Raw genomic sequence first — 27726 nt, 5'->3', positions numbered from 1 at the left:
TCCCTGTCTGTCTCATGAATAAAATCTTAAAAAAATAAATTTAAAAAATAAATTTTAAAAAATGTGAGATTTGGCCTCAATGTTAGAGTAAATACAGACATCGCAGAAGACTAGAATATGAAGGCACCTAACCAAAAAACAAACAAAACTGAAATCTAACAATAGGAAGCCGTAGACATGAAGCCTGAGACATTGTTTGTAATTATGTCTTCTATATTTGCCATTAGCGCCTGAGTTGGGTATGGCTGAATGACAACAGTATTAGAGTTCTTTGGAGAACATAGAATGCAACTTTCCAACTTAGAATGATATGAAAATGATTTCAGAATGCTTCTGCATGGAGTTCCGCTTTACATTTCACTAGATGAGTGAGAAAAGGCTTCTGGAGAGGGTCTGGAATACAAAGCTAAAGAGCTTTGACCTCATTTATAGACAAAAAAGAAGCCAAAGATTTTTTTTTAATCAAATTATGATTGAAGGTACACTTGGGAAAATCTTCTTCACTCAATGGTAAGCATTCATGGAGCACTCCACCAGGCGTGTGGTGTAGGAAGTAGGGCATAGGATGGATTGAAAGGACAGAGGCAGTTTGAAAGGCCTAGCAGCAAGGTGATCTTTTGATAGCAAGTAGGGCAAAGGTGGGACGCAGTTCTTAAGGACAATGAATATTTTGAGCAGTCTCTGGACGGATGCTACAAATATGTAATAAGAAATCCATAAAGAGATGAAAGTCTGATGCAGGAGACCTACTCTACACAGTTACAACTCTTCCAAACACGAAACTGCTACACAGCAGATAAACAGGGTGATGGTGTTTATCAAGAGTTGCATATTCACAAGATACAAAAAAAAAAAAATCACAACACTGAAATAACTTGCAAGATAACTGCTGCAACTATCTTAATGCCATACTATTATTAATGCTCATGAATTTTAAAAATGGAGTATTTTCTTAAAGTAACACTTTGATATAAGAGCATAAAAATGATATCCAGTTTTAGATTAAAAATGCCCTTTAGATAGCAAATTAAAGCATGACATCTACACCAAGAACATTACGATTATTTACATAAGACATGACTGGTGGAGAAACAAATACTAAAACTAACCCAAGAACTCCCGAGGCTTTGTTGAGTTTCCTTCCTGAGGCTCACAGAGGATACAGTAATTCTTCTGGAAGGATCTCTGTTTTGATGAAAAGATGGAAAAATACCAATAGGCTCATGAAAAGTTTATGATTCACTGGCATTCAAGGTTCAGAGTGGATATTGGAAGGAAAGGAGACTCACGCAGAGTACCTTCCAGATACTACCGGCGGCGCTCTCCAGGTGTTTGGCCCACACATACACCAGCCCTTTGCTGGAGGTATTACTAACTCCACCTCAGGGGTAAACTGAGACCTCGTAAGTTGGCCAAAGTCATTCAGCCGATAGGTAGGCAAAAGAACCAGCGTTATAATCCAGATGCTCATGGAATTCAAGTCCATTGCTTTCCACTACACCCTGATGGTCAATCCGATCTAAGTACAGCCTTACAAAAATTTACGTCCAACAGATACCAATATGATCATGGTCCTTTTCAAAACAATATTGTATTTAAAACAAATCCTGAACGTGCTTTTCTCCCCTGCTTGTAACAGCTGTAACAGATGTGAGCCCAAAAACAGCTTCTCTTTTCAGCAGGTGTCATTTTTATCCTTGTAGGAATTGCACCCAAAAGATGTGACAAACTGGATAATAAACAAGGTTCCTGAAATGTTTATCCCAATGACCCGTTGCCTTTCTAATGTTTGTTTTTAAGATAAAAATTTTAAAAAAAATCAAACTCAAAATTGAGCAAGTAACCACTTTGAGCAGGGTGATTTTTATCAAATTCTCATTTTTGTTGCTAAAATATAAAGGCAAATAAAACACCAGATGCAATTAGTACATACACTTATCCCTGTGTGGGATGTATAATTGACTACATCAATGAAAATTATATTTCAGCAGCTCAATGTCAAAGTTATTTTTGCGGAATTATTGCATTTATACATAAAAACCAATATGAGCAGCCAGTTTACCCGGTGGTATTAAAAATATTTAATGTAGAGGAAAGGCTGAACTATTTTTATATAATATACAACTACTCTTTCACAATTTTTAAAACTCTCATTTATGTCATTTACTTTTTTACATTTTACTTTTTCATTAGACAGGAAAGTTTCAATCCAACATGTTATTTCCAAGGGGAAATAATTAGACTTGTATAAAACACTGTTACGTTTCTTAAGACTTTTTTTTTGTCCTTTTAGAGAAGAAAACATTTGTTTTAATGTTCTTTTAAACTTACTAAGAAAGCAAGCCTATCTTGAAATTTCAAGCACTAAGTCATTCTTGAGGAAAACACTTATCTGATTTAATAACAATGATTATCAGGATTATTCAGTCTCCAGTATTTTTGAAAAGTTAGCCCTCTTTTCCACCTACAGTTTAGTGCCATACTTTAATTCTTTTAATAAATGACATTAACAAAAGCTTTAGAATACTTAGAATATAAAAAAAAAAATGTGATTAGATCTTGTCCCTCTGTTGTCAGCTATTTTGAGAGAATAAAACTTCAGAACAGCTTGATTAATCTAGTAAGCCATCTCTGAAACTAAAACTTCCTCTGAATATTGACATAATAGCAAGTACATCCAAATTACAGGGAATTCGGTCCCTTCGTATTCTGTTGCTGTGATGGCAAAGTGGACAAACCTTCTATGAAGCCAACTGGTAACAGATCTCAAGCTTTTACACTTGCCTCTCTTTTCAGCCCAAGAGTTGAACTCCAGGAATGCAGCCAACAGACATTCGCACAAGTACTGAAAATATACGTGAAAGAGAATGTTCACTAGGACATGGTATAAAACTGTAATTACGACCTAATTGAGTATCGTATGTAGGTGGGTCGAACAAATTGTGGTTTTCAAAAAAAAAAAAAAAATTGTGGTTTTTCAAACAATTAAATGCTGTGGAGTCTCCAAAATGATCAGATTGGCTTCTCTCCATGCTGAGAATCCTAAGTACATCATGTGTTAAGTAGGTCCTATGCATCTATACTGAGTGAAACATTAGGATACAGACCATCGTGTAAGTTAGAGCCCCAACTTGGTTAGCCTATTTGAATTAGAGGATATAGCTCCAATTTTTAACAGAAGATATCCCCTTAATGGAGATCTCTAACAGAAAATCTCTCCCTAATGGAAAATATGTATTCTAGGTAAAATTGTAGGGGGGGGGGGACAATTTTAGTATGGCCTTCTATATTGCACTAGTGACATACTTTCAAGAACATCAAGTTGTCTTGTGATTTCATGTTGTATTTTTTTTTTTAAGATTTATTCATGAGAGACAAGAGGCAGGGGGGCAGAGAGAACGAGAGAGAGAGAGAGGCAGGCTCCATGCAGGGAGCCTGATGTGAGACTCAATCCTGGGTCTCTAGGATCATGCTCTGGGTCAAAAGCAGGCGCTTAAGCGCTGAGCCACCCAGGTGTCCCTCAGGTCATATTTCAGGGCACCAGCCAATGACCCCTACCTTTCTGCCAGCCGGGTCACTGTTACCCTGGTGTTGGACGGTTCCTATGATGATATCTGGGGCTATGCCCCAGCTGCAGCCCCGATGTCAAACCTTCACACTTCCCTACAGTTTCTACAAGCTCTCCAACAGCTTTACCAAATTCAATCTTTAGCCACGGCCAGTTCCTGTTGCTTACATCTAGAACCCTAATTAAGCATTGACTTCACCTTAAGAAGCTCCATGATAGTTTAAGAAGTTTCTGTAATTCTGGTCACTCTTCTTTAGATGCTGAAAAGAGGCTCCTGATCAACAAAACAGTGTTACTTACAACTGTGTTTAAGGCCCTTCCTGGAAGAGGTCAAGACCATGGCTGTTTTCCCCACCCACCTCAATATGAGTAGGATTCCCAAAGTGGGGGAAAAGTAAGTAGCTGCGGGACCCTCTGTGCTAAAGGATTTTGGTGCCAGCTTCCACTGCTACCTCTTCACAGCAAGCCCACCACATTAGCAACAAATTAGAGGGCGAGACCCATCTAAGTCTCCAGTTAGAAGGAGAAAGCTAGTGTTCAAGAGATTTTCTGAGCGTCTCATTCATTTGCACGTAATCAAAAACCCTATCGTAGGTCTATGTTAAACATCCCAGCCAGATTCATCCTTCCTTAAACTATTTGTTTAAATATATCACAGACTATTGTATCACAATAAAAAACCCCAACGCCAACCATTCCAGTAAACACTTTCTTTACACTTCTTTTCTAAAAATGTTATACCTCCACGACATCATTTTTAGGCTCTGTTACCGTTCTTAGGCATGGAAGAAAATATATAAACAAACGTACATGTGTAAAGCAGACAGGATATTCATGCATTCATGTGAACGTCTATGTGTCAGACACTCTCAACACGGTTAGTGTGTATGAAGAAAAGCAATTTGTTCCAGCAGAGTCTATAAATATTCTCTCAACTATTTACAGGTTTCTCTTATCTTCACTCTGCAATGTGCTTGAAGCCAAGATCCCAAGATTTCCACGAAAACAACTGCTGACAAGAATTCAGGAATTAGCACTTCTCAGGTACCAAGATAAATGTTTTATAAACATCTAATCATTGGAAAATTTTTATTAAATAGGTACAATATACTATTCCTGTTTTACAGATGAAGAAAATGAGAATTTGGGGGATTAAATAATTTTCTCAAGGCAACTCCACTACCAGTGCAAGAAACTTCTGGAGCGTTTAATAGATGGTTGTTTCTTTGCCAATAAATACATGCTTCTGGAAATAAGTTTATAGGAAGGCATTCTTATGAAGACTTCTGTCCCTGACTTTAATACAAACTTATCCTAATATATGTTAACAGGAATTAAAACATACCTGTTGTAATAGGATATGAAACATTATCTATTTCTTCAATGCCAAGATCTTAAATATATGAAGCATTCCCATTTAGCATTGCCTCAAGGAAGTAAGATCATCAAGGTGAAAGGAGAAAAATAGTTTCTTAGCTTTAAAGCATTAAGTTGAATTAAGACTAACTTGGTTTTGTGGGGGGAAGAATAAAAAAAAAGGCTAAGCAAGTTTTTTATACCCTACCCCCAACAAAAATAGGTGAGGACCACTGAAGGAGGGAGAAGGAAACAAGGGAATAGACTGTGGTATCCAATGTTCCCTCATTTAGGCCTGGATCACGGTGGTGGACAATGCAACAGAAATGGAGACACTTGTATGTGGACATCAAGATGAGAAGGCTGGGTCTGGAGCTCTGCCATGTTCCCTTGCCCACAATGGAAGGATAGAAAAATAAAGATTAAATAAATGTCAGAAGTTAAAAAAAAAAAAGTCATGGGGACTCTCGAGTGGCCCAGTCCATTGAGCAGCAGACTCTTGATTTCGGCCCAGGTCCTGATCTCGTGGTCCTAGACTCAAACAACACATCAGGCAGGGGGTGTCCTTTGAGGATTCTCTCTCCCTTCCCCCCTGCCATGCCCCTAACTTATGAGTTCTCTCTCAAATAAGTCAATCTTTAAAAAAAAGTCCTAATAGTCATGTACATAGAGACCCAAGAGAAGTATGGATCAGCTGTAGATCAGCTTCACCCCAGCCACACCTTTGAACAGGTCATACCATTGACAGAGAAAGCTGGTAGGCGGTGGAGGCATTACAGACTGACCAGAGTGGTACTGAGCACCCCTGCCAGGACCGTAAGCAGCCTTGGGAATGGGAGCAAATGCAGAGATAGGCACAAGTGACGATCACAACTTGCCAATTGCACGTGTCAGGAAGGAGGAGGACAAAAGTCAATGCTACCTCCTCCCTGCAGTTGGCATTGCAGCCATAGATCTAGTCCCGTCCCCCACACAGCAACCCCAAAGCTGGGGAGATTCAGTGAACAGTTTCAGAAATCCTAAATGTGATGGAGTTTAAACCTGAACCAACTTCGCAATCGTGGACTTTGATGGAGTTCACACCCCAAAAGCCAGTGAAGTCATTAATGTGATGGGACTCCATTTACCTGGAGAAAGTAGACTAAGTTTTCTGCTCTTAAGGCAGGAAGGATCCAGAATAGAAACTCAGCTATGGGGAAAATAAAGTTGCAATATTTCCATGCTATATTTTTTACCTATCTAGCCCTGGCAGCCTTGGAGACCTATTTCTAGATCAGTTTTTACCACACTCCCAGTGTCCCCTATTTGGGTTGATGATCATCATCATCCTTTTCTTGATACACAGTCTTCCTCACAGGGATCTGGACCTCATCTCCCTCAATACTTGAACGGTGTTCTAGATTCCCTGGGTTTGAAAATTATTGGTATGTCAGCCTAAGTGGAAGGGACCAGGAAAACCTAAATGTATTTCTTTTTTTTTTTTTTTGGGGGGGGGGGGGGGGATATACACACACACACACACACACACACACACCAGCTTTTTCTTCTTTTAGTACTGATGATAGAGAATCACTTCTAACTCTTCCCAGAGTTTCTCTTACCAAGGAATCCAGTGGCCAATTTTTTAGGTCCTACCTCACATTTCTCCTAGGTTATAGGGTCCGTTTGCCGTAGCAGTAACAACTTAGGATTTCAGGGTCAAAAAGCTTTCCCCAACCAGGGTTCTCATCCCCACAAAGTCCTAATGATACCTTCAAATATGATTTTCCTTTTTTTTTTTTTTTTTGCCAAAAGGTTATCCCTACTCTAACTATGGGACTATGGCTGTAAACATAAAGCCACAAACATTTCTCCTGTGTCTTTCCTGTTATGCCCTTCATTTACTAATCATCTCTCTACTATTTTTATTCTTCCTAAGTCAGCCTGTTTTCCTCCGTAGGGTATAATTTAACAGCTTGTTTGGTCCTTTTCCTCTACCCGACTCATCTATCAATGCCTTCTTGTTCTGGTCAGCAAGTCTTCGGCCAAGCAGGTTTTTCCCCCACTCTTCATTAGGATGTACTCCTCCCTTTGCCAGGAGCATTAGTTTAGTATCATGCATCATGGTCCAGAAAACTAAATTCTGTTCTTTGACACCAACTACGGAGCCAGCTGTTCACTTCTCGGTTCCTTCTTTATCTTCCAAAGTAACAACCTTCAATTAGAAGAAATTAAACTACCACCTGTGTCCCTAAGACCTTCCATTTCCTACCCAGATTTCTAAATACTCCGTATGTATATTCCAGAGTTGTTGGGTTTTTTTTTTTCCTTCCCCTTTCTTATTTTCCACAGTTCCAATTAAAAATGGTACTTGTATGCAAATATCAGAAACACTAAGTGACTTCCTCTGGGTGCCATAACACATTCCCTTATTGTCATTTAGTTGTCAGTGTCATTAATGAATATTGACATCTATTAATGCTTGCTTTTTATCTATATTCATTTTACTGTCTAAAAAGAATCATTTTAAATACCACCCTAAGAAATACATTGGGTATAACATTTGAATCAAAGTTTATCTCTGAATTTTGCAGTTATATTCCTCTTAGGAGTTCAGAACTAATTTAGCAATGTTTCAGAGGTTTTTGGTTCTTTCTATACAAAAACTCAATCCTTTACATGTTAATCTCCTTTATCCAAAGGCTATTATGTTCATTAATCGCATGCCTTTATTCAAGCTATGAGTTTCTGCACAGCTGAGATGAAAGGTCCTGTGAAATAAAAAGCAATAAGCCTAACTTGACTGTTACCAAATTAATCTGAGGTGAATATTCTAATTGTTTCACCATTTAAAGAATAACAGGTTTTTTTCCTACGACTTAAATATATATATATATATCCAAAGGAAAAGACAACTACAGATTTGAGAAGTCAAATTAAAAACTGACCTCAAAATTATTTTCATCATGTTTTTATATTTTTGGTGCTCTTCTTCGTTTCCACTGTGACATGGGGCCATGCAACTTACAAATGCAATTTTGAGTTAAATAGTAGGTCAGAGCACTTGGGAAGGCTTACTGCTTATATACAAATGTTCTCTCACTTATTATTGAAGTTGTAGCTCCCAAACTCTTAAAAGCCAAGGGGAAAAAAAAATTCTAAGTAATTAGGCTCAACTGGATTTACCATGTTTTCCTGCAGATAGTGGGTAGCTTTCCAAGCTTACCCTGAATCAGAAGTCCTTAGAACTTAAACAACAAACTCAGGCTCTCTATCCCTAAGGTTTCCTGATAAAACACAAAGGTACAGAAGGTAAATTTGAAAGTCATATAAACAAATTTAGTAGTTATGTCCAATTGCATGGGACATACTCAAACTAGGAAGTATTGGTTGTTCATCTGAAAGACTGGTTTAACTGAGTATATCTTGTATTTTTATTTGCCAAACCTGGCAAGCCAGTATCACTTATCTCTGAGAATGGTTTCCTAAGGCTAATTTCCATATGATCAGTTGTAACTCTGAACGCAGGCCTGGGTCCATAGCACCCATAAATCCAGAAGAGGGACGGGTATTGAGCTACTACTGTTTGTTGCTCTGTAAGCAGCCATTAGGTCGTGGATATCAGAGTTCTAATGCTCTAGCCAGGGTCGGTACATGTGTTATCTTTCCAGAAAGGGCCCCGCGTCCATCTCTGCCCTTCCTTTCATCCCCAGTATTCTTTGGGGCATGGTTTCCATATATTAGCAGACAGAACCATTCCAATGTTCTGGGGATGCCATCAGATTCCAGTTGGATGTGAAAAAAATCACCTGAAACGCGCTCAAAGTACTTGGCACCTTGCCTCCATCCCAAAGTACAGGAGAATGTCTGGAGGTATGGTATGGCCACTGGTAGATGCTACTCCCCGGGAGACTGTAATGTGAGCCAGGATGAAGAACTATGCTATAGACAGGAACAGTGATGCTCAAGTTCAGTCGCAAATTGGAATAACCTGGGAAGCTGTATAAAAATTTATAAAATTTCCACAGCCAAAACAAATGCTATCCTATATCTGAGGGTAGGGTGACATTATCATGACATCTAAAGGTGGGATGAAGTCATCAGTCATTTTTTTAAGCTCCCCAGTTGAACTCAGCCATCGCTGGGAACCACTGCCTCCACCGTGGAGGCCCGGACTCTGAATCTCACTCATACCACCAACCACAGATACACTTTTCTTTCTATTCTTCAGGGACTCGTATACATCTTAGATCATTCTCTCTGTCCCCATCACCACTTACCCACCAAGAAATTAATCAAGGTGGCATTTCCTAAGTTGCAGACTCTCGAAGGTTTGGGGCAAAGGAGTTTTACTTCTGGGAAACATCTGAAGAATCTTGAATTGGATATTTGACACACTTGTGCCTCAGTTTTTGGTCACCCTGACATCTGTCCTGCTTAATTCGCTCTGTTACTAAAGACATCAGGACTTATCAAATCCATTCATGTCTTTACATAGGGTAATTTAGCCCTTTTCCACACAGGCAAACTTTACATACACACCCCAAGAATCCTTGCAGGGTAACCCCCCCTTTCCATCAGTCTCTAAGTATAAAACCAACACATATACATCAAAAATCAAGGATGCTGTCAACGCCCCTATCACCAAGACCACATACACACTCAGCCCTATGAAGGCCAAGATATTAAAACCTACCTGAACTTTAAGTATCATTGTTTTCAAACAGGTATACAAATAACTGTTATGGGGGAAAATGTAATCAGAGAATGTGATAATAGGTTGATCTTCCATTGAGTTCTCCAAGTAATTTGTGTTTCAACACGGATCTCAAAGCTTTAAAAGCCTATCAAAAGTAAGAGGACATACAAATACAGATCCCCTAGACAGACTCCTGTGAAGCAAAAGTTAGAAAAATGGTCAATAAGGGAAATAAAATTGCAATTGAAAATGGAAGTTCGTTTTAAACAACTCCCATCAACTTCCTTTCAGGCTATTGCTTTTGTTTTTCTAAGATTTGTTTTTAAAAATTTATTTATTCATGAGAGACACAGAGAGGCAGAACAGAGGCAGAGGGAGAAGCAGGCTCCCCACAGGGAGCCCAATGCCGGTCTCCATCCTGGATCCTAGAATCACGACCTGAGCTTAAGGCAGGAGCCCAACTACTGGGCCACCCACATGTCTTTTTTTTTTTTATGATTTTATTTTTAAGTAATCTTCACACCCAATGTGGGGCTCAACCTCATAGCCCTGAAGTCAAGAGTCACATCTTCAGGGCACCTGGGTGGCTCAGCGGTTGAGCATCTGCCTACTGCTCAGGGCATGATCCTGGGGTCCTGGGATTGAGTCCCGCATCGGGCTCCCTGCATGGAGCCTGCTTCTCCCCTCTGCCTGTGTCTCTGCACCTCTCTCTCTCATGTCTCTCATGAATAAAATCTTTAAAAAAAAAAAAAAGTCGCATCCTCTACCAACTGAGCCAGCCAGGTGCCCCTAGACCATCTGTTTTGAGCCCATTAATTATCTTTCCAGTATTGTTTGTTCTTCTCAATTATCATGTGGGTTTTAATATCATTTATATATTTGTTTTACCTTCTCCAGCATGACAGATTGCCCAACTCTTTATCACTTCTATTCTCCACTCACTCTCAACTTCCCACTTACTTTGAAACAAGTACTGTTTCTAACTTAAACTTTAATGGTTCAACTTTGGGGCAATTGAGATCAGTTTTCATGTTAAATTTTGAAGAGAACTATTGTTATGAGAACACAGTAGCTATAAATGATACCCAGTTACTCAATAACTCTAACAAACCAAACCCCAATGGTACGCTAGGTTTCATTTTGTAAACATGTGCTAGTGGAAGCTTCACTTATGTAGGCTGGGATTCTTTGGAATTGACTCTAGGTTGCAGGGAATGTCGAGATGCGCTCCCCCAAGCTACCCAAGGCCAGTTCCTCTCATGATGAAATACAGGAGTAGGAGAAAAACTCACCCACACAAGCCCATTTCCACTCTTTGCTCATGTTACCTCCACTGACATTGAGAAACAGGGAAGTATATACGGTCAGTAAGATATAATAGATTAAGAAGACGGTAATGCAAATTTATCACACTCTTCTAGATATGTTCATTTATGGAACACAGAGAAGATGTTAGTATTTTTGCCCACGTATCAAAGCTCAAGGGGAGCCTCAGGTCTTTATCTCTGCTCCCCCTCACCTCTTATTCTTTCTCCAAGGAAAATGATCTCAGATACCAGAGGAAATAGAATAGCTATGAAATAATTTCAGTTCTGGGGTCAGACTCACTGTCTTAACCCTCACAACTACTTCTTAGATGTATGATCTTGAGCAACCTAAAGCTCATTGTGCATTAGTTTCCACATGTATAAAATAGGGGGAAATGCCACTACCTACATCTCTTAGGGTTCTTGTGATAATTAGAATAATCTGTGTAAAGCACTTAGAGCACTACTAGCAAATAGCAAGCACTCAATAAAAGCTAATGGGAAGAGAAAAGAATGATAATAGACTTTGAACAAGTTTAAATGTTTCATTTCCCTTCCCTTTTCCCTTGGAGCCTCCTTCCTACATAGCTACTCTGATAAGATGCTGGTCCAAGGAAGTGCTGTTCCTGGAAAGCCCCACCTGAGGAAACAATGTTAGTACAGCTTCTCAAGCAGCTATGGCTCTTGTTCAAAAAAAAAAAAAAAAAAATATATATATATATATATGTATATATATACACACACACACACACACACACACACACACACACAGTTCCTTTCTTTCACAATCCTTTCTCTGAGTAGGAAAATATTCTCTATAGATTTTTACATAGAACAAGGACCATAATTACTTTGGGCCAAGAATTCTGCTAACCATTTTGAATGTATTATTTTAATTCCTCCACAAGTACTAGGAGATGGATAATGTTATCATTATTTACAAACGAAACTGAGGGCTGATGAACTTGACCAAGGATTCACATCTAGCAAGTGGTCAAAATGCAATTTAAAATGGGTCCGACTCCATCTCTTTGAAAGAGAAACCAGAGTACCTCAAAATTCTTAGGATATGGCATCTAAATATATACCCTGAAAATAAACACAAAATAAATATGAGATAGGTCAAATATAATTTGAGTATGAAGAAGAAAAAACAAACACCTTGGCATTTCACAATTGAATCTTTTCCTTAGTTACCATGAAAAAAAAAATCAAGGTTTGAGTTACCTGCCAAATATTAGAATTTACTCAAAGGAAATGGAATCAGGCAATCTACTTGTTTTTCAACTGAGATCAGCTAAGCCTTAGGAGTTGCATTGGTAGGAAAGTTAGTGGACTCCTAATAGAGTACAAATCCCCTATTTTACAGGAAAAACTAGCAAGGCCCAGAGAAGTGGTAATCTGCCAGCATCACCTAGCTAGTACTTTACCTGAGATGAGGATTCAGGTCTCATTCTTAAGATCTGTACACTCAACTATAATGAGGTGCTAGAGCTTGAAAAGATTATGGCCAAAAAAAAAAAGAAAGAAAGAAAAAGAAAAAAATGGTAGCCACTCATTGCCTTAATGAATGCTGAGAGACTTTCTAAAATCATTTCAGCTAAGAGCGTCTTCCCAGCCATTACTAATTCTTCAAAATATTAGAGGGGATATTAGGGGATGGCCCATCTACTAGGGATGGCTGAATAGGTGTGCATAGTATAAGCAGATGGAGTCCTAATCACATGTAGGAATTGTGTGACTTGGTGGTCCAAATCACAACTCACCCATTTGATGAAAACTGATCACAGAAAACAAGTGTTCTGACATTTCCCCCAACCATTCCATGTTTTTATTATATTTATAAAGAGGGACGGTTTTCCCCTAGAGCATTTTCCAGATTCATTTGCACACTACAATAACCTCCATACAAAATCTGAAAATATCTTGCTACAAGGATGCAGGATAATGGCTTAGCTCCTGTTATCTGCTGTAGTGGGAAAGTGGGTGCTGGTTCTAAGAGTCTGTCATCGATAATGGCGACTTCATATTCGCTCTGCTACAGTACTATGGATGTTAGCATCCATCCCAGCTCCCAAAGACTACAAGATCTTGTTACTTTCAGTTCTGTATTTTGCATTTTATCTATTTGTGGAGTCGGCCAGCTATATTAGAGTGATATTATAGCCTGTATATGAAACAGAAAACTCTCATCTTAAAATAGACTATAATACTGCACCTTATTAAAAAAGATATAAGTGCATTTTCTCCTAGAGACTATGACTTACGATAATGACTGTTATCAATATGCAATTACATGGGTTACCTTGGAACATATTGACATTCATTTATTTAAAGATAACGTAACACATTCATTGAGGTAATCTGTGGATATGATTAAACATGGATGCCCATCTTACACCTCGGGATAAAATGAAAAAAACTGCAATCAGAGCTTTTGCACTGTTAAAAATAGCTCATTAAATTGAGAAAATTACATTATAGCTTATTTCAAACACAATTGCAACTGATTATAAGGAAGTAAAATCACAACTTGGATCAGTGCTGTGTGAGAGCATCCATTCTACCCAATAATGGGGCATTGGAGCTAGACTCACAGGGCAAGTGCCTCAGTAAGAGAATCATTGACCGTCCAAGAGTGATTGTCCATTTATCTCCATTACAGTAGATGGACACAGAGAGATGGGCAAGGAGTGGCTAAGGCATATTATTAAATAGAACATAACTGGAGATGATGCCACAGAATAAACTGTGTTAATGTTAACTAAAGAATGCACTTGCTAGAAGGCTGGCAATATGGCTTAAAGATTCAGATTTATATCGGGATTTCCTTCCTTTTAATACTCTCATGCAGAAAGCAATATAATGAATTAAGTAACCCATTATTAATTTGCAGATTCATATGTGGGAAGGGGGAAAAGGGGGAGGTGGTGGGGGTTAAAATACACAGAAATGCTTTTAAAATCATTTTCATATAACCTAGCCTTCACATTTTTTTTACATCTTAAGAAAAAAAATAATCTTACTTTTGAATCTTACTTTGAAAAATAATCTTACATTGTGTCACCTGACACAATGTCATTCACCAAAGTAAGTTAGAAAGTTATTAGCGGTCCTCCTGGAACTTAAGAAAAAAGCTGTTCTCATTCCGTGCCACCCACAGTGTTTCTCCTCTCAACATTGTTCTTCTTGGGCTCAGATTTTTGTTTCAATTCTAGTTATTTAACTTATAGTGTGATATTAGTTTCAGGAGTGTGACTTACTGATCATGGCCTACATGGATCACCCAGTGCTCATCACAAGTGCCCTCCTTGATCCCCATCACCCACCTAGCCCATCGCCCTGTCCAACTCCCTCAGTTTGTTCTCTATGGTTGAGAGTCTCTTATGGCTTGCTTCCCCCACTCCTCGTTTTTTTTTTTTTTTGTCCCTTTCCCTATGTTCATCTGTTTCTTTTTTTTTTTAAGATTTTAGATTTTTTTGTTTAATTTTTATTTATTTATGATAGTGACACAGAGAGAGAGAGAGAGAGGCAGAGACACAGGCAGAGGGAGAAGCAGGCTCCATGCACCTGGAGCCCGACGTGGGATTCGATCCTGGGTCTCCAGGATCGCGCCCTGGGCCAAAGGCAGGAGCCAAACCACTGCGCCACCCAGGGATCCCTGTTCATTTGTTTCTTAAATTCCGTATGAGTGATATCATACGGTATCTCTTTATCATGAGCACATTAGGGCTCCCTCATTCCAAAGTTAATACCAATTCTTCTAGGCCAGGTCTCCTATAGCAGGAATAATTAAAATGCTTTACTAGTCCATTAAAAAGGTCTTTTTAAGATCAACTATGAAGTTACTGTGCTAGAGAGATAAATTATATATATATGTGTGTGTGTGTGTATGTATATATATGTATGTATGTATATACACACACACTTCATCTGCATTAAAAAATGTGAAAAGTACTCAGGTGAGATTATCTTTCCAAATGATACTTTTATTCTAGGGTATCAATGATAGAAAAAAGTTACATGTTAACATGAGTTCCAATTCAATTTTTACCACCAGAAAAGCTGTCTAAGATTCACAACTTTATTCACTGATAATGACTCAAACAGACAGGAGTAAATGTAGTTGATATCTAATTCTCTAATCATTTTTTCTTCCTTCACCAAGTATTGATCAGTAAGAGATATAAAAGTGCTTACAGATGAGGGCTTATAAGGAGTAACTTATTTCATCCTTTCATTTTTTAAGAAGTCATGCCCCTTTATTTCAAGGGATGAAGATGAAGTGCACCAAATCCAAGGCAACCTTCTTCACACACGCAGAGGATCCCTGGGGAGGATGGCGGGTAACGTGAAGGTCTGACCAGCCTCCCTCCATCAAGCCATTTAATGGCACTCTGTGCTGATGTGAATCAGTATTCTCCAGCTCATTCCCTCTCTCTTTTCCTCCTCTGGGAATTCACATAGTACATGTAATCTAATGTATGTAGTAGAAATTAGGACATATGAGCTTTAGAAGGTGAAGGGACACAAGAGACCTCTGCTTTACACTTCAGCTCTTTCTACTTGGAACTAAAGTCATGGAGAGGTTTGGTTTTTCTGCCTAGTTCTTTAGTATCCCTTGTCCATCGAAGGAGATTAGAAGCAATGACACAACTGCAGCACCAGGAAACTTCCTATCCCTGGACCACAGCTACGGGGGTGTCTTGAAACCACAATACTAGTGGAAGTCGTGAAGGTAGCTCTCCCAGGGGGTCGGTTCGCTCCTTCTGGGTAGGAGTCATTCCAGGAACCAAGTGTCCACTTTCTGTTAACTTCTAACCCTTTGTATTAAACCATCCTGCTTAAAATAGTGCATTTCCTCACCCCTCGTTGACGCATTGCCTATTGTCTCAAAGATCATCCCAGAGAGGACTTAGCTGGCAGCAAATTTGCTCTTTCAAAAAAGAAAAAAAAAAAAAAAACTATGTGTATATTCATTAATATAGTATATATTTTAATACATTTTGCCTCAACACAAATTTTCAAAGATATATATTGTAGATTATATAAAGGAAAAGTGGAATAGGTGATTATGCAGGATAAGCATTTTCCTGGATCCTTCAAGATTGAAGAAAGGCAATAGGTAAGAATTTACATAGTATACAAAGGGAGCAGGAGTATTTAAAAAAAACAAAAAACAAAAAACTCACGCACACTATTACTCCATTACTATTTATAGGTAGTTTTAACTTGTCTTCCTTCCCAAGAGTTAAGTATTTACCTCTGTGTTAAATCACTTTCTTTTCCACAGGTTCATGAAAGACCAAGGGAGGAAAAAAATCACATTCATTAAGACCAAGACGAGACAAGGGACTTCCCTGCAGGCACAACATCACACGGGAGCCACCCCTGACCCACCCAGAGCTCAACACGGAAGAACAAGGGAGGAAGACCTCTGCCTTCGTGTCAGCCGTCCTCCCAACTCCTACCCAGTGGTCACATCAACATTAAGGTAATGGTTTTCCACATACTCCCTCTACCAAAAACTGAACTATTTATAGTTATTTTAAGAATCCCTAAGGAGGTAAAGGACCCAGAAAAAGATTCAAAATAAGCAATATTCTGAGTTTATTATAAGCAGGCCCCTTCCCCACAGGTGCTACTACTAGCAACCCTGGGAAAACAAAGCTGAAATACATTTTCTCATTAACTTGAAATATAGACTTATTCTCCATAAAAATTCTAGAAAAGTCAAAAGAAAAAAAGAATTAAAACCACATAGGCCAGGTTTTTTCATTTATTCTCTGAAGCTTCATCTCCACATCTGTGTGTCTTTGAATTTCTGCCTCTGCTTCTCCATTTCAGTGTCTGGCCTCGCTGGCCCCCTACTTCTGTTGCTTTTTAGCTCTTCTCCCCTGCTCCAAGTACTTTTTCTTTTTCCTTTCTCCCTACCACTTCATTTTTCTTCATTAAATAGCCATTGTGTAAAATTGAAATCGCTACTTCTTGTTGTTATTTCTTCATGGTTTTAGTCCATAAAAGTAAGAATGGAAAAGTTCTATAATTTGCTCCAAAAACATTGATTTTTTTCCCCCTGTACATTAGTAACTCTTGATAAAGAAAAATCTTCTCACCATTTCTCAAACCTGCTGCCTTCAAATGAAACGTGATACTCCTATTGTGACCTCACTTCCATTTGCAATCACTCTGAACACTGAAGGACTTTTTAAAAAGTAATTCTGATGTCTAGAAAAGATTATATTTAGTGTTGACAGCAAAATTTCCTAACTTTTCTTCATGTTTTTGTGGTAGGCATGCTAAAGTAGGGGAAAAGCTACATTACCAAAGAATCAATGTATAAACATCAACTGACTAAAGTTAGTTTCTCAATAGGCTATGAGGATCATTTACACGTAAGCATAAAAATTAAATATTTTAGGGAAACATTGGTGTTATTTAAATGTTTTTTCCTCATGTAAGGATGTATTCATGACTCAACTCTACCTACACTATATCAACAGGACTTTGCAACCTAGCCGGTTTAATAAAAACTAGACCATTGAAAACAAAACCAGAAAACGTTCCATAGGAAAAACAGTGGCTGTTCTAAAATGTCTAGCCTACTCTCTTCTTCGGGTCCAGCTGAGGCTTCAGCTCACCTGTTATTCCTCTATAATTACTTTGATCTACTGGGTTTTATGAGATTAAACATTTTTATTTTTTTTTTTAAAGATTTTATTTATTTATTCATGATAGTCACAGAGAGAGAGAGAGAGAGAGGCAGAGACACAGGCAGAGGGAGAAGCAGGCTCCATGCACCAGGAGCCCGATGTGGGATTCGATCCCGGGTCTCCAGGATCGTGCCCTGGGCCAAAGGCAGGCGCCAAACCGCTGCGCCACCCAGGGATCCCTAGATTAAACATTTTTAAATAGCATGTCGTATTCTTTCTCATTTCAGCCTATAGTGGGTCAAATTCTCTTCTTTGATCACCTACCACTTGCTATGAAACACACTCAGATTCGACCCAGTTCATTGCCAGCCAGCGTAGCTGCACCTGGACCTGATCAGAGAAGGTGCACCCTGTAACCAAGGGGACCTGATCAGAGAAGGTGCACCCTGTAACCAAGGGGCCCCACTGGGTGTTTGGGGGCCCCGGTCAAGTTTCTCTTCCAAATGACCTTGAGCAAGCACATCATCCCCTCTGGTTCTGACTTTCCCATCCTGGAAGAGGGTGTACAAGACTCTTCCAGCAAAACGGTTGATTGTTCCAAGATTTGTTTTCCAAACGTCAGAGATCGTCTACTCACTGAACTCACGCGCTCCATGGAGGGGAAAGCAGCTTTTGCAACAAGTAGAACCCAAAGGAGTCAACGTTTACAGGGAACAAACGTGATCCGGACGCTGGGTTTCACGCCACGAGACAATCAGCGGGTCCCCACCCTTGAGGGGGGAGATCCAGATTACAAGGCACGAAGGGCATAAAGCAAGAATCCAAAAGACACCTTAGCAAACGCAGAGCACAAGAGGCACAGAGGCACAAGAACAGTGCTGCGGGGGAGGGGCATGGACTGTCAGGAGAAGCTGACCGGGAAGGACTTCCCGGCCCTGTGGACCTTCTGAGTCATTAGAAAGAAGGACTGTGTGTTAGGAAAAGGGAGTTGAGTGTTGGGGCTGGGGAGGAATGTGCGAAGGTAAAGAGGCAGAAGCGATCACCTACAGGGACACAGTGGGGTCAGCACACCCAGACACCCTGAACCTGGGCTCACCCCCTCACTTATGCTAAGATCAAAGGGCAGGAAAGATGGGCATCGGCAGGGACCCCGCAGCCCTGTTCACAGGCTCACTTCCCGTCACACGTGAGCCAGGGTCTCCCAAAACTTCCCCAGAACTTGGGGAGCGGGGTGGGGGGGCGGATAGGAGACCACATGTTGCTTATTTACTTTACGTGTGACTTCTCAGGAGATCACCTTGACAGCGAGACCCTCAGGCCCGGGCATGGCTCAGGCCACAGCTGCTCTCGCTTACTTGGCCTCAATTTTGTGGCAGCCACACTACCACTGAGCTTAAGAGGGGTTCTTCCCCTTGCCCCCTACTTTTCCAAGTATCTTCCCTGGGATCCACTGGGTTAACCCATCCTATTCCTACTTGCTAGAACTAAAGCATGGTCTCCTAGTAAAACACAGGACCTGCTTTGGTAGGACGGCCCGGTGAGGAGATAGGATCATCACAGAAGACCACAGAGAGGCAGGTTTTTGGTTTTATCATTACAAAATGCACAATCCACGACCACATTTGCACTTGAGGAACCTGTCGTCAGCTTTGGACACGTAACAGGTACTGACAAGTGGACTGATGCTGGAAGCCAAGTGAGCAGCCAGGTGGCCACTTCAGGCTTCTGGATGGGAAACACAAAGGATCTACTGAAGCTGGAACGATGGCAATAGTAGGAAGGCGTGAATCGAGAGATGTACGTAAGTGTTTTACGTGCTTACTGATGCCCTGAATTGAACGTGGTCCTGCCAAAGATACACAAAAATAACTAAGAATGGCCAAGGCATACAAAGCAATGGAGAAACAGGGGGAAGCTGGTTTGCGACCGACAGGGATTCAGGCTTCACCCATTCTCCTCTTATTGAGAATGTTCTAGATGCCAGCCACTACACCAGATCCCGGGCGCGGGATAGATGCTAAGACCAACCCTGTCCCTTTCTTTATGAAGCTTACAGTTGATCAACATAGGATCGCAAATCCCTGATTTTTGTTTAAAGGTCTGCATTAGGGAAGTGCAGGCTATTATGGAACAGGGGACTCGATCTCATCTGCTAAAGGAAAACCTGAAGGGTAAACCTGAGAAGAGTTTCGAAAAGTAATGTATTCAGAGATCTATTTTCAATGCGCTTCATTTGAGATATTTGTGTAAAAAAAAAAAAGTGCCAATTATTTGTTAAAAAAAATTAAAGCCAGTTATTTTCAAACAACTCTGGACCAGACACTTTACCTATGCTGTTTCATTCACATCACACATCAGCCCCGTAAGGTAATTATTATGTCATTTCTAAAAACCTCCAAACTTTAAATCAAGCACATTATTGACCACGATGGCAAGTCACGTAAGTACTAAGGTTGGAAATCTGCCCCGATCTGCCTAAAAGACCCGCGTTAGCAGGTTAGAAGGTTTTTTTGTGGGGTTTTTTTTTTTTATTCTGAAGGAAATTACCTCGATAGGCACGTCCTTTGGCGCTAGCTCCACCCCGAATAAACCCAACTCTTCTCCCCTTTGACAGCTCTTGAAATATTTAAGGACAATTATGCTCGCCAGCCCAGCTTTCAAGCTTTCACCCCATGGCACGGATACAGGTTTGCACATTCCGACCGCGAGAACTCCTACCTTGCACACCCCTTGCAGCTGGTTCATCCTCGTGGACAAGGCAGTTAGCATCGCTCTGTACGGAGACGCGGTCTGGCTTCCGTTGAGACCTACACCCGCGTATCCAGTATCCCCGCCCAGGCTCTGGCACATTCTACACCTCCCGCCTCCCCCTCAGTCTCCATCTCTACCTCTTCGACTCCCCTTACTGTTGGTTCTCCACAGTCCCGGGGCCCTCACACCGGCCACCGATAAATGCTGGTCACAACCTGCCCTTGCCTGTTCCTGTAGGCCCTTGGCCCCATTCTTCCATCCATACGATCTAACAGTTTCTGGAGTCTTACTTGTCTCACCAAGCGTCTCCAGTTGTTGTTTCTCTAACTGGCTACATTAAGGTTCTGGCCCTTTCTTGGGTTAAACCCTGTAGGAGTTTTCTGCGCCACGACTAACGCCTTTATCTCCGTCAGCTTTTAGCCACATTTCTAATTAAAACCCGCGGGTAAAAGCTTGATGGAGAGCAGGTGAGCCGATACAAGAGAAAACACCTGTTTTAAGACTTTAGCCCTCAAATGGAAAAAACAAAAAACAAAAAACCTCTTCTTACATTTCAAAAAAGAAAAAGAAAAAAAAAGAAAAAAACAAACACGTACATCAGACGCCTTCTCCTCCTGTGCCTGGGAGACCTAAGGATCATCGGTTGGAGGCAGTAAAGCCTAAGTGACTATCTTTAGGGAATTCAAGAAAATTTGTCAAGTGCCTCTGTGACAGGTACATGATTTTGATTTCTAAACATGGGTTTCAGGACCCCCTTCGGCGTGCAGAGTCTGGGGCCTGTTGTGTCCCCCTTACGTTCAACCCCATTAACGTGAACAGCAGAACACAGTGAGCCTATGGGGGGGGGGACTGGGACTGAGGACACCTTAGCTGTTCTTCTGCCTCCGACTGGCAGCAACTACGACACGGCCGGGCCCGTTACAGCCCCTGTCCGTCCCAGGCGACATCACCAGTAGCAGGGCCCTAGCAGGGCCACGGCTAACCGATGCCACCTGACACACCGCTGGCGGGAGGCCGAGCTCCTCGTGGCGGTTCCCTCTCACGCACGAGGTCCACGCACCTGTGCCACGACCGAGGCGAGGAGGCGGCCAGGCCGCACGCAGCCCTTCTGCCCCCCACTAGCGGGTGAAGCCAGCGGCCACAGGAAGCACGGGCGCAGGGGCCACCCGGATCCACGTCCTCTGCCTGGGTCTGGGCGCTCGGAGCCTCCTTCTCCGCCTTGAAGTGTATTCCACATGGGGCTGCCAAAACACACGGCCTCCCTGAGGAGGCCTCGCCTCTGAGGACCAGGGCGGGTGGAAAAGAACCATTTTGTTCCTTTTTTTTTGGGGGGGGGGTTCCTACCTTGTCACAGGAAGACAGGGCTTTCCGCATCCACACGTACCGCAGAGACGGCCTCGAGCCTCCTTCCCACTCCCTCCCCTTGAGGAAGAGGGGGGCCCCTGCCGCCCCCCAGCCTGGGCTCCCCCTGGGCCTTCTGAGCTTCGGAGGCTGCAAGTGCTCCTCGCCTCACGCCCTTCAGCAGGGAGCACACCTGAGCCCGGGGCCACGCTACACCGGGTGGGCCGCGTCCCAGCAGGGCCGGCACCTGTGCCTCTGGTCAGAAATGCCAGAGGCTTGACCGCAGGCAGGCTGGGTCTGCGACCGGGGGGTAGGACCCAGGATTTGGGGTTCGCACAAGCTCTCTGGGGGTTCTTGAAGCACTAAAGTGTAAGAAGCACGGTTCTGGCGTGTGTCGGGAACGTTGACCTTCCAGTCAATGGCCTGGGAATCCTGAGAAACTGCACATGGTGACCCTACAGGTTAAAAGGTCTCAGGTGGTACCGGTACTGCTGCTTCTGGGACCTCCCCCTTTTCAGCAGCGGGGGAATATGGGGACCCCCGGGAGAGCTGAACAACGTGGGCCCCCGAGCCCCACCCGAGGGATCCTGCAGTCATTGGTTTGGCGCGCAGCCAGCAGCCAGCCGACCTGGGCCAGCTGTAGCTTCAGGTGCGGTGGATAGTTCAGCCTCTGTTTTCACTAGATCTAAGCCCCTAAGGAAGAACGTGGTTGGTACCTTAAATCCCAATAGGGAAGTTCACTGGGAAGAAGTCAGTAATAGGATCCGACTCTAGTGCAGCTCATGGGAAGAGAAGCTGTTTTTCCTTGGGTTCATTTAACCGTTGCTGTTCTTTGCATAAAGATCAAAGACTGGAAAGTCCAAAATCTAGATATGAGCCTAGGAGAGCGAGAACAAAGAGATTTCTCAGCCTGTTTTTTAAAAGGATGGGTCACAGCTCTCCTACAGTTTGTCAGGTTCATCATAGTAAAACACTAGCTAAGGCCCAACCCCAGCGGGTAATACAGTATAGACGAGTGGCATTTCCTCTTCGGCACTCGGCCCCGAGTACCTCACAAGGAGGAGAACGTGGCAAAGTGATCCCACAGGTGGAGTCTTTGTTATTTCCTTCTTGAAGACACACCTAAAAAGTAACGTCTACTGCAAACTCATCCAATAAATATTTGTCAGATACCTGCTTTGTGGCAAGCTCAGTGGCAGGCAACGGGGGTAAAATCATGAACAAGGGATTCATGGAATCCCATTTCCAGAATGGTAGTCTAAGGAGACCTGCAAACCTGCTCCCTGGCAAAACAAGGCCAACTGGGGAAAATTATTTTTTAAAAAATTTAAGCCTCTGCAATTTTCCTAAGTGCAAAATGAAGAAACGTATATTTAAGAAAGTCTGCTAAAACTCACAACGGCGACAGTCTGTGACATTTGAACCAATGTCCGCTCCCCATTAACAAACATATGCCAATAAATTAGAACACTTCGATGTGATGGACAAATGCCTAAAAAGCACAAACTACCAAAAATGACTCAGGGTGAGATAGAAAATCTGACTAGTAACAAGAGACTGAATTAGCACGCCAAAAACTACCTACCTACAAAAAAAGGGTAGTCCCAGATGGTTTTATTGGTAAATTCTACCAAATATTTAGAGAAGAATTAATAACAATTATTCACAAACTTTTCCAAAACCCTGAAGAGGAAGGAACACTTCCCAAATCATTCCATGAGGCCAGTATTACCCTGATACCAAAAGCAGACGAAGACATCACGAGAAAACTACAGACCAGTCTCTTATGCATATAGATGTAAAAATCCGTGACAACATACTGGCAAGCCAAATTCAGCAAGATACAGAAAAGATTGTACACCATTACTAACTGAAACTTACCCCCAGGAATTCAAGGTGCACTTAACATTCAAAACTCAACTAATGGGCCTTGTGGGTGCAGGGGGAGTGCTAGATGAGGAAATTCTCATGAAGAATTTAAAGAAGAATTTAGTCAAGTAGCCCATGGTTTAAATCTGGATTTATATTATATCCTAAGAAACAGATGAACAGCCATTGAAGAATTTTTTTTTCTTTAAATTCAATCAATTAACATATATTATTAGTTTCAGAGGTAGAGGTCAGGGATTCATCAGTTGTATACAACACCCAGTGCTCATTGTATCATGTGCCCTCCTCAATGCCCGTCACCCAGTTACCCCAACCCCCAACCCCCCTCCCCTCCAGCAATCCTTCGTTTGATTCCTATGATTAAGAGTTTTTACAGTTTGTCTCCCTCTCTGAATTTTCATCTTATTTTTCCCTCCCTTCCCCTATGATCCTCTGTTTTGTTTCTTAAATTCCACATATGAGTGAGACCATATCATAATTGTCCCTCTCTAATGGACTTCTTTCACTCAGCACAATACCCTCTAGCTCCATCCATGTCTTTGCAAATGGCAAGATTGCTTATTTTTATGATGGCTGAGTAATATCCCATTGTATATAGACCACCTCCTCTTTCATCTGTCGAAGGACATCTGGGCTCTCTCCAGTCTAGTTGTTGTGAACACTGCTGCTGGGAACACTGGGGTGCAGGTGCCCCTTCAGATCACTACAGTTGTATCTTTGGGGTAAACACCTGGTAGTGCAATTGCTGGGTCATAGGGTAGCTCTATTTTTAACTTTTTGAGGAATTTCCATACCGTATTCCAGAGTGGTCGCACCAGTTGGCATTCCCACCAACAGTGCAAGAAGGTTCCCCCTTCTCCACATCCTCTCCAACATCTGTTGTTTCCTGTGTTGTTTTCAGCCATTCTGACAGGTGTGAGGTGGGATCTCATCGTTGTTTCGATCTGTGTTTCCCCAATGGTGAGTGATGCGAAGCATGTTTTCAAGTGTCTGCTGGCCATGTGTAGGTCTTCTTTGGAGAAATGTCTATTCATGCCTCCTGCCCATTTCTTGGCTGAATTGGGTGTTGTTTAATAGGTTCTTTATAGATCTTGGAGACTAGCCCTTTATCTGATATGTCATCTGTAAATATCTTCTCCCATCTGTAGGTTGTCTTTTGGTTCTGTCGACTGTTTCCTTTGCTGAGCAGAAGCTTTTACCTTGATGAAGTTCCAAGAATTCATTTTTGCCTCTGTTTCCCTTGCCTTTGGAGCTGTGCCTAGCAAGAAGCTGTGGAGCTGAGGTCACAGAGGCTGCGGAGGCTGACAGATTCCTGCCTCACATTTAGATCTTTCATCCATTTTGTGTGTATCCCTGTGTGTGGTGTTAGAGAATGGTCCAGTTTCCTTCATCTGCATGCTGCTGTCCAGTTTTCCCAACACCATTTGTTGAAGAGACTGTCCTTCTTCCAGTGGATATTCTTTCTGGCTTTGTCGAGGATTAGTTGGGCACAGAGCTGAGGGTCCATTTCTGGGTTGTCTCTTCTGTTCCATTGATTTAGGTGTCTGTTTTTATTCTAGTAGCATACAGTCTTGATGACTACAGCTTTATAATACAGCTTGAAGTCCAAAATTATGATTCCATCAGCTTTGGTTTTCCTTTTCAATAACCTTTTAGCTATTCAGGGTCTTTTCTGGTTCCATAAAAATTTTAGGATTATTTGTTCCAGCTCTGTGAAAAATGTTGATGGCATTTTGATAGGGACTGCACTGAAGCATAGATTGCCCTGGGTACCATAAACATTTTAACAATATTTGTTCTTCCAACCCATGAGCTTGAAACATTTTTCCATTTCTTTGTGTCCTCCTCAATTTCTTTCATGTGTTTTCTATAGATTTCTGGGTACAGATCCTTTGCCTTCTTGATTAGGTTTATTCCGAGGTATCTTATGGGTTTGGGTACAATTGTAAATGGGATGGATTCCTTAATTTCTCTTTTTTCAGCCTTATCATTCGGTGTATAGAAATGCCACTGATTTCTGGGCTTTGATTTTATACTCTGCCATTTTGCTGAATTACTGTATGAGTTCTAGCAATTTTGGGGTGGAGTCTTTTTGGGTTTTCCACATAGAGCATCACATCATCTACAAGGAGTGAGAGTTTGACTTCAATGAAATATTGAAGAGTTTTAAAGAGAAGAGGGAAGAGATGTTGGCAAGACATCTTCCATGCAGTCTTGAATTCCTACATATGTCCTCAGGAATAAATAAATAAATCTACCTAATAGGACGCATAAAAATCAGAAGATGTTATTTGTCAGACTAACAAATTTGGCTACCCAAAATTTAAAAGAAAAATTTCTTGACAAATATGACTTTATTGATTTTACCAAAAAGTAAAGTCAGAAGACAATTGCTGAACATTGGTAAAAGCAAAATCAGATGACCTCGGCCAGAAGGGAAAACTATTTACAACCTATATGTCAAGTAAGGATTCATTTCCCTAAACTATAAACAATCTCTATAAATCAAAGAAAAAGACAAACTTACAAAAGGAAAATAGGCAAGCTGCATGAGCAGAAAATTAAAAAAAAAAAAAAGTCATACAGGGGTCCCTGGATGACTCAGTGGTTGAGCGTCTGCTTTCAGCTTAGGTCATGACTCCAGGGTCCTGGGATCTGGTCCCGTGTCAGACTCCCTGCATGGAGCCTGCTTCTCCTCTGCCTCTCTCTCTCTGTGTCTCTCGTGAATAAATAAATAAAATCTTAAAAAAAAGAAAAAAGAAAAATAATACAAATGATTCTCAAACACAAAATCTTACTTAATCTCACTAATTAAAGATAAAAGCAAATTAAAATTCATCAAGATAACAGTACTTTTTTGCCTTTTTGGCTGGCAAAGCTCAAAAAGTTTTAAAATACTCTGTGCTGGCAAAAGTATGCATTAAAAGGTACTCTGCTACATTGCTGGTGAAAGTGCAAATTGTTATAACCTCTATGAAAGGCAATTTAGCAAGAGTTATCAAATCAAACACATTTTGACTCGGCAATTTAGCTTCCGAGAATCTCTTCTATAGGTAACTCATGCCAAGGACCTATGTCTGTGGCTTTTCATTACAGCGTTGATTTTAATAACAGTAGGTTGGAAATACCTAAATATCCAACATTAGGGAACTGTTTTAAAACGTTAGTATCCATAGAGTTGGACGACTGTGCAGCCATAGGAGAGTGAGGAGCTTTTTTACTGACACAGAATGACTTACAAGACATACAATTCAGTATGTAACTACTTCAGTCAAGACTATAAGAGAAAAAAAAAAAAAACCTGAACTTTCCTAATTCTTTGAGGTTAGCTAAGAAAGGTAAGAAAGGACTGTTCCATAGTATTAAAATCTTGACAATAATAAAAAGAGTTCAAAGGATATATTAATGCCCACAGAATATGGATGGAAAGCACCTACTTCATTCATCTAAAATTGTACAGCTGCCTCTGGAACTGAGCATTGTTGATTATAAAACCATGACCTGTTTAAAAAAAAAAAAAGACCTGTTAATCGTACAGAAAAGTGGAGATTATATTGAATATTTTGTATTTTCTATCTGTTCTTTTTAACACAGTTCTGACACTGAGGCAATTGTCCACCTTCTGAATCCCACCTCTCCAAGGCTGAAGCTGGGAAAACTCTCTTCCCTGCGTGGTTTGTGCAGGCTCGTGACTTGGAACAGTGCAGCAGCCTGGGTATGCAGCTGGCCATGGGCATCCCGTGCATTGGTGAGTATGTAGAAGAGGCACCTGGGGCACAGCAGCGATTGGGAGGTGGAGCTGCCCACACAGAAAGCTCGAGGCCTGAGCAGGACACCAGCTGTAGCATCCAGCACCTGGAGGCAACAACGCCACTGGGCCATGCTCTCCTCACGCTGGTGGGCTGTATGGTTTGGAGTCTTTTTCTTAAAAACTTAGCATTGAGGTTTCGAGGTTATTCTCTAACTCCCCTAGTGACTATGAATCTCCCAATATCCTTTTTTAAAAACTATGCTGTTTGATCAGTCAGTGTTACTTCTTGTGCTTGTATCCAAGCACAAGGACGGGAAGCTTAGAGTTTACTAAAAACCAAAAAAATATGTGTGTCAGGTATTCCAATACACAAACTCCAGGGCAATTAACAAAACAAGATATTCCGGGATTAGTAAAGAGTTCTTAGGGAG

At 41.3% G+C, this 27726-nt stretch overlaps 1 protein-coding gene across 3 annotated transcripts in view; it reads left to right on the top strand.

Moving 5' to 3' along the window:
* Positions 1-341: 341 nt before the first annotated feature.
* LOC102155713 overlaps positions 342-27726 on the top strand; it is a 43893-nt gene continuing 16508 nt past the window's right edge. For 2 of the 3 annotated variants that reach the window (XM_038584518.1, XM_038584520.1), the window contains exons 1-5: positions 342-510; positions 3826-3962; positions 4514-4612; positions 16203-16403; positions 27139-27292. In XM_038584518.1, coding sequence (XP_038440446.1) covers positions 3907-3962; positions 4514-4612; positions 16203-16403; positions 27139-27292 — 510 coding nt within the window. In that variant the 5' untranslated portion in view covers positions 342-510; positions 3826-3906. Of the gene's footprint in view, positions 511-2796; positions 2885-3825; positions 3963-4513; positions 4613-16202; positions 16404-27138; positions 27293-27726 lie in introns of all 3 variants that reach the window. The other variant, XM_038584519.1, reaches the window with a different exon arrangement.

This window comes from Canis lupus, chromosome 36, assembly GCF_011100685.1.
Source record: "Canis lupus familiaris isolate Mischka breed German Shepherd chromosome 36, alternate assembly UU_Cfam_GSD_1.0, whole genome shotgun sequence".
NCBI classification, from domain to species: domain Eukaryota; kingdom Metazoa; phylum Chordata; class Mammalia; order Carnivora; family Canidae; genus Canis; species Canis lupus.
This window is presented reverse-complemented; position numbering and strand designations above follow the sequence as displayed.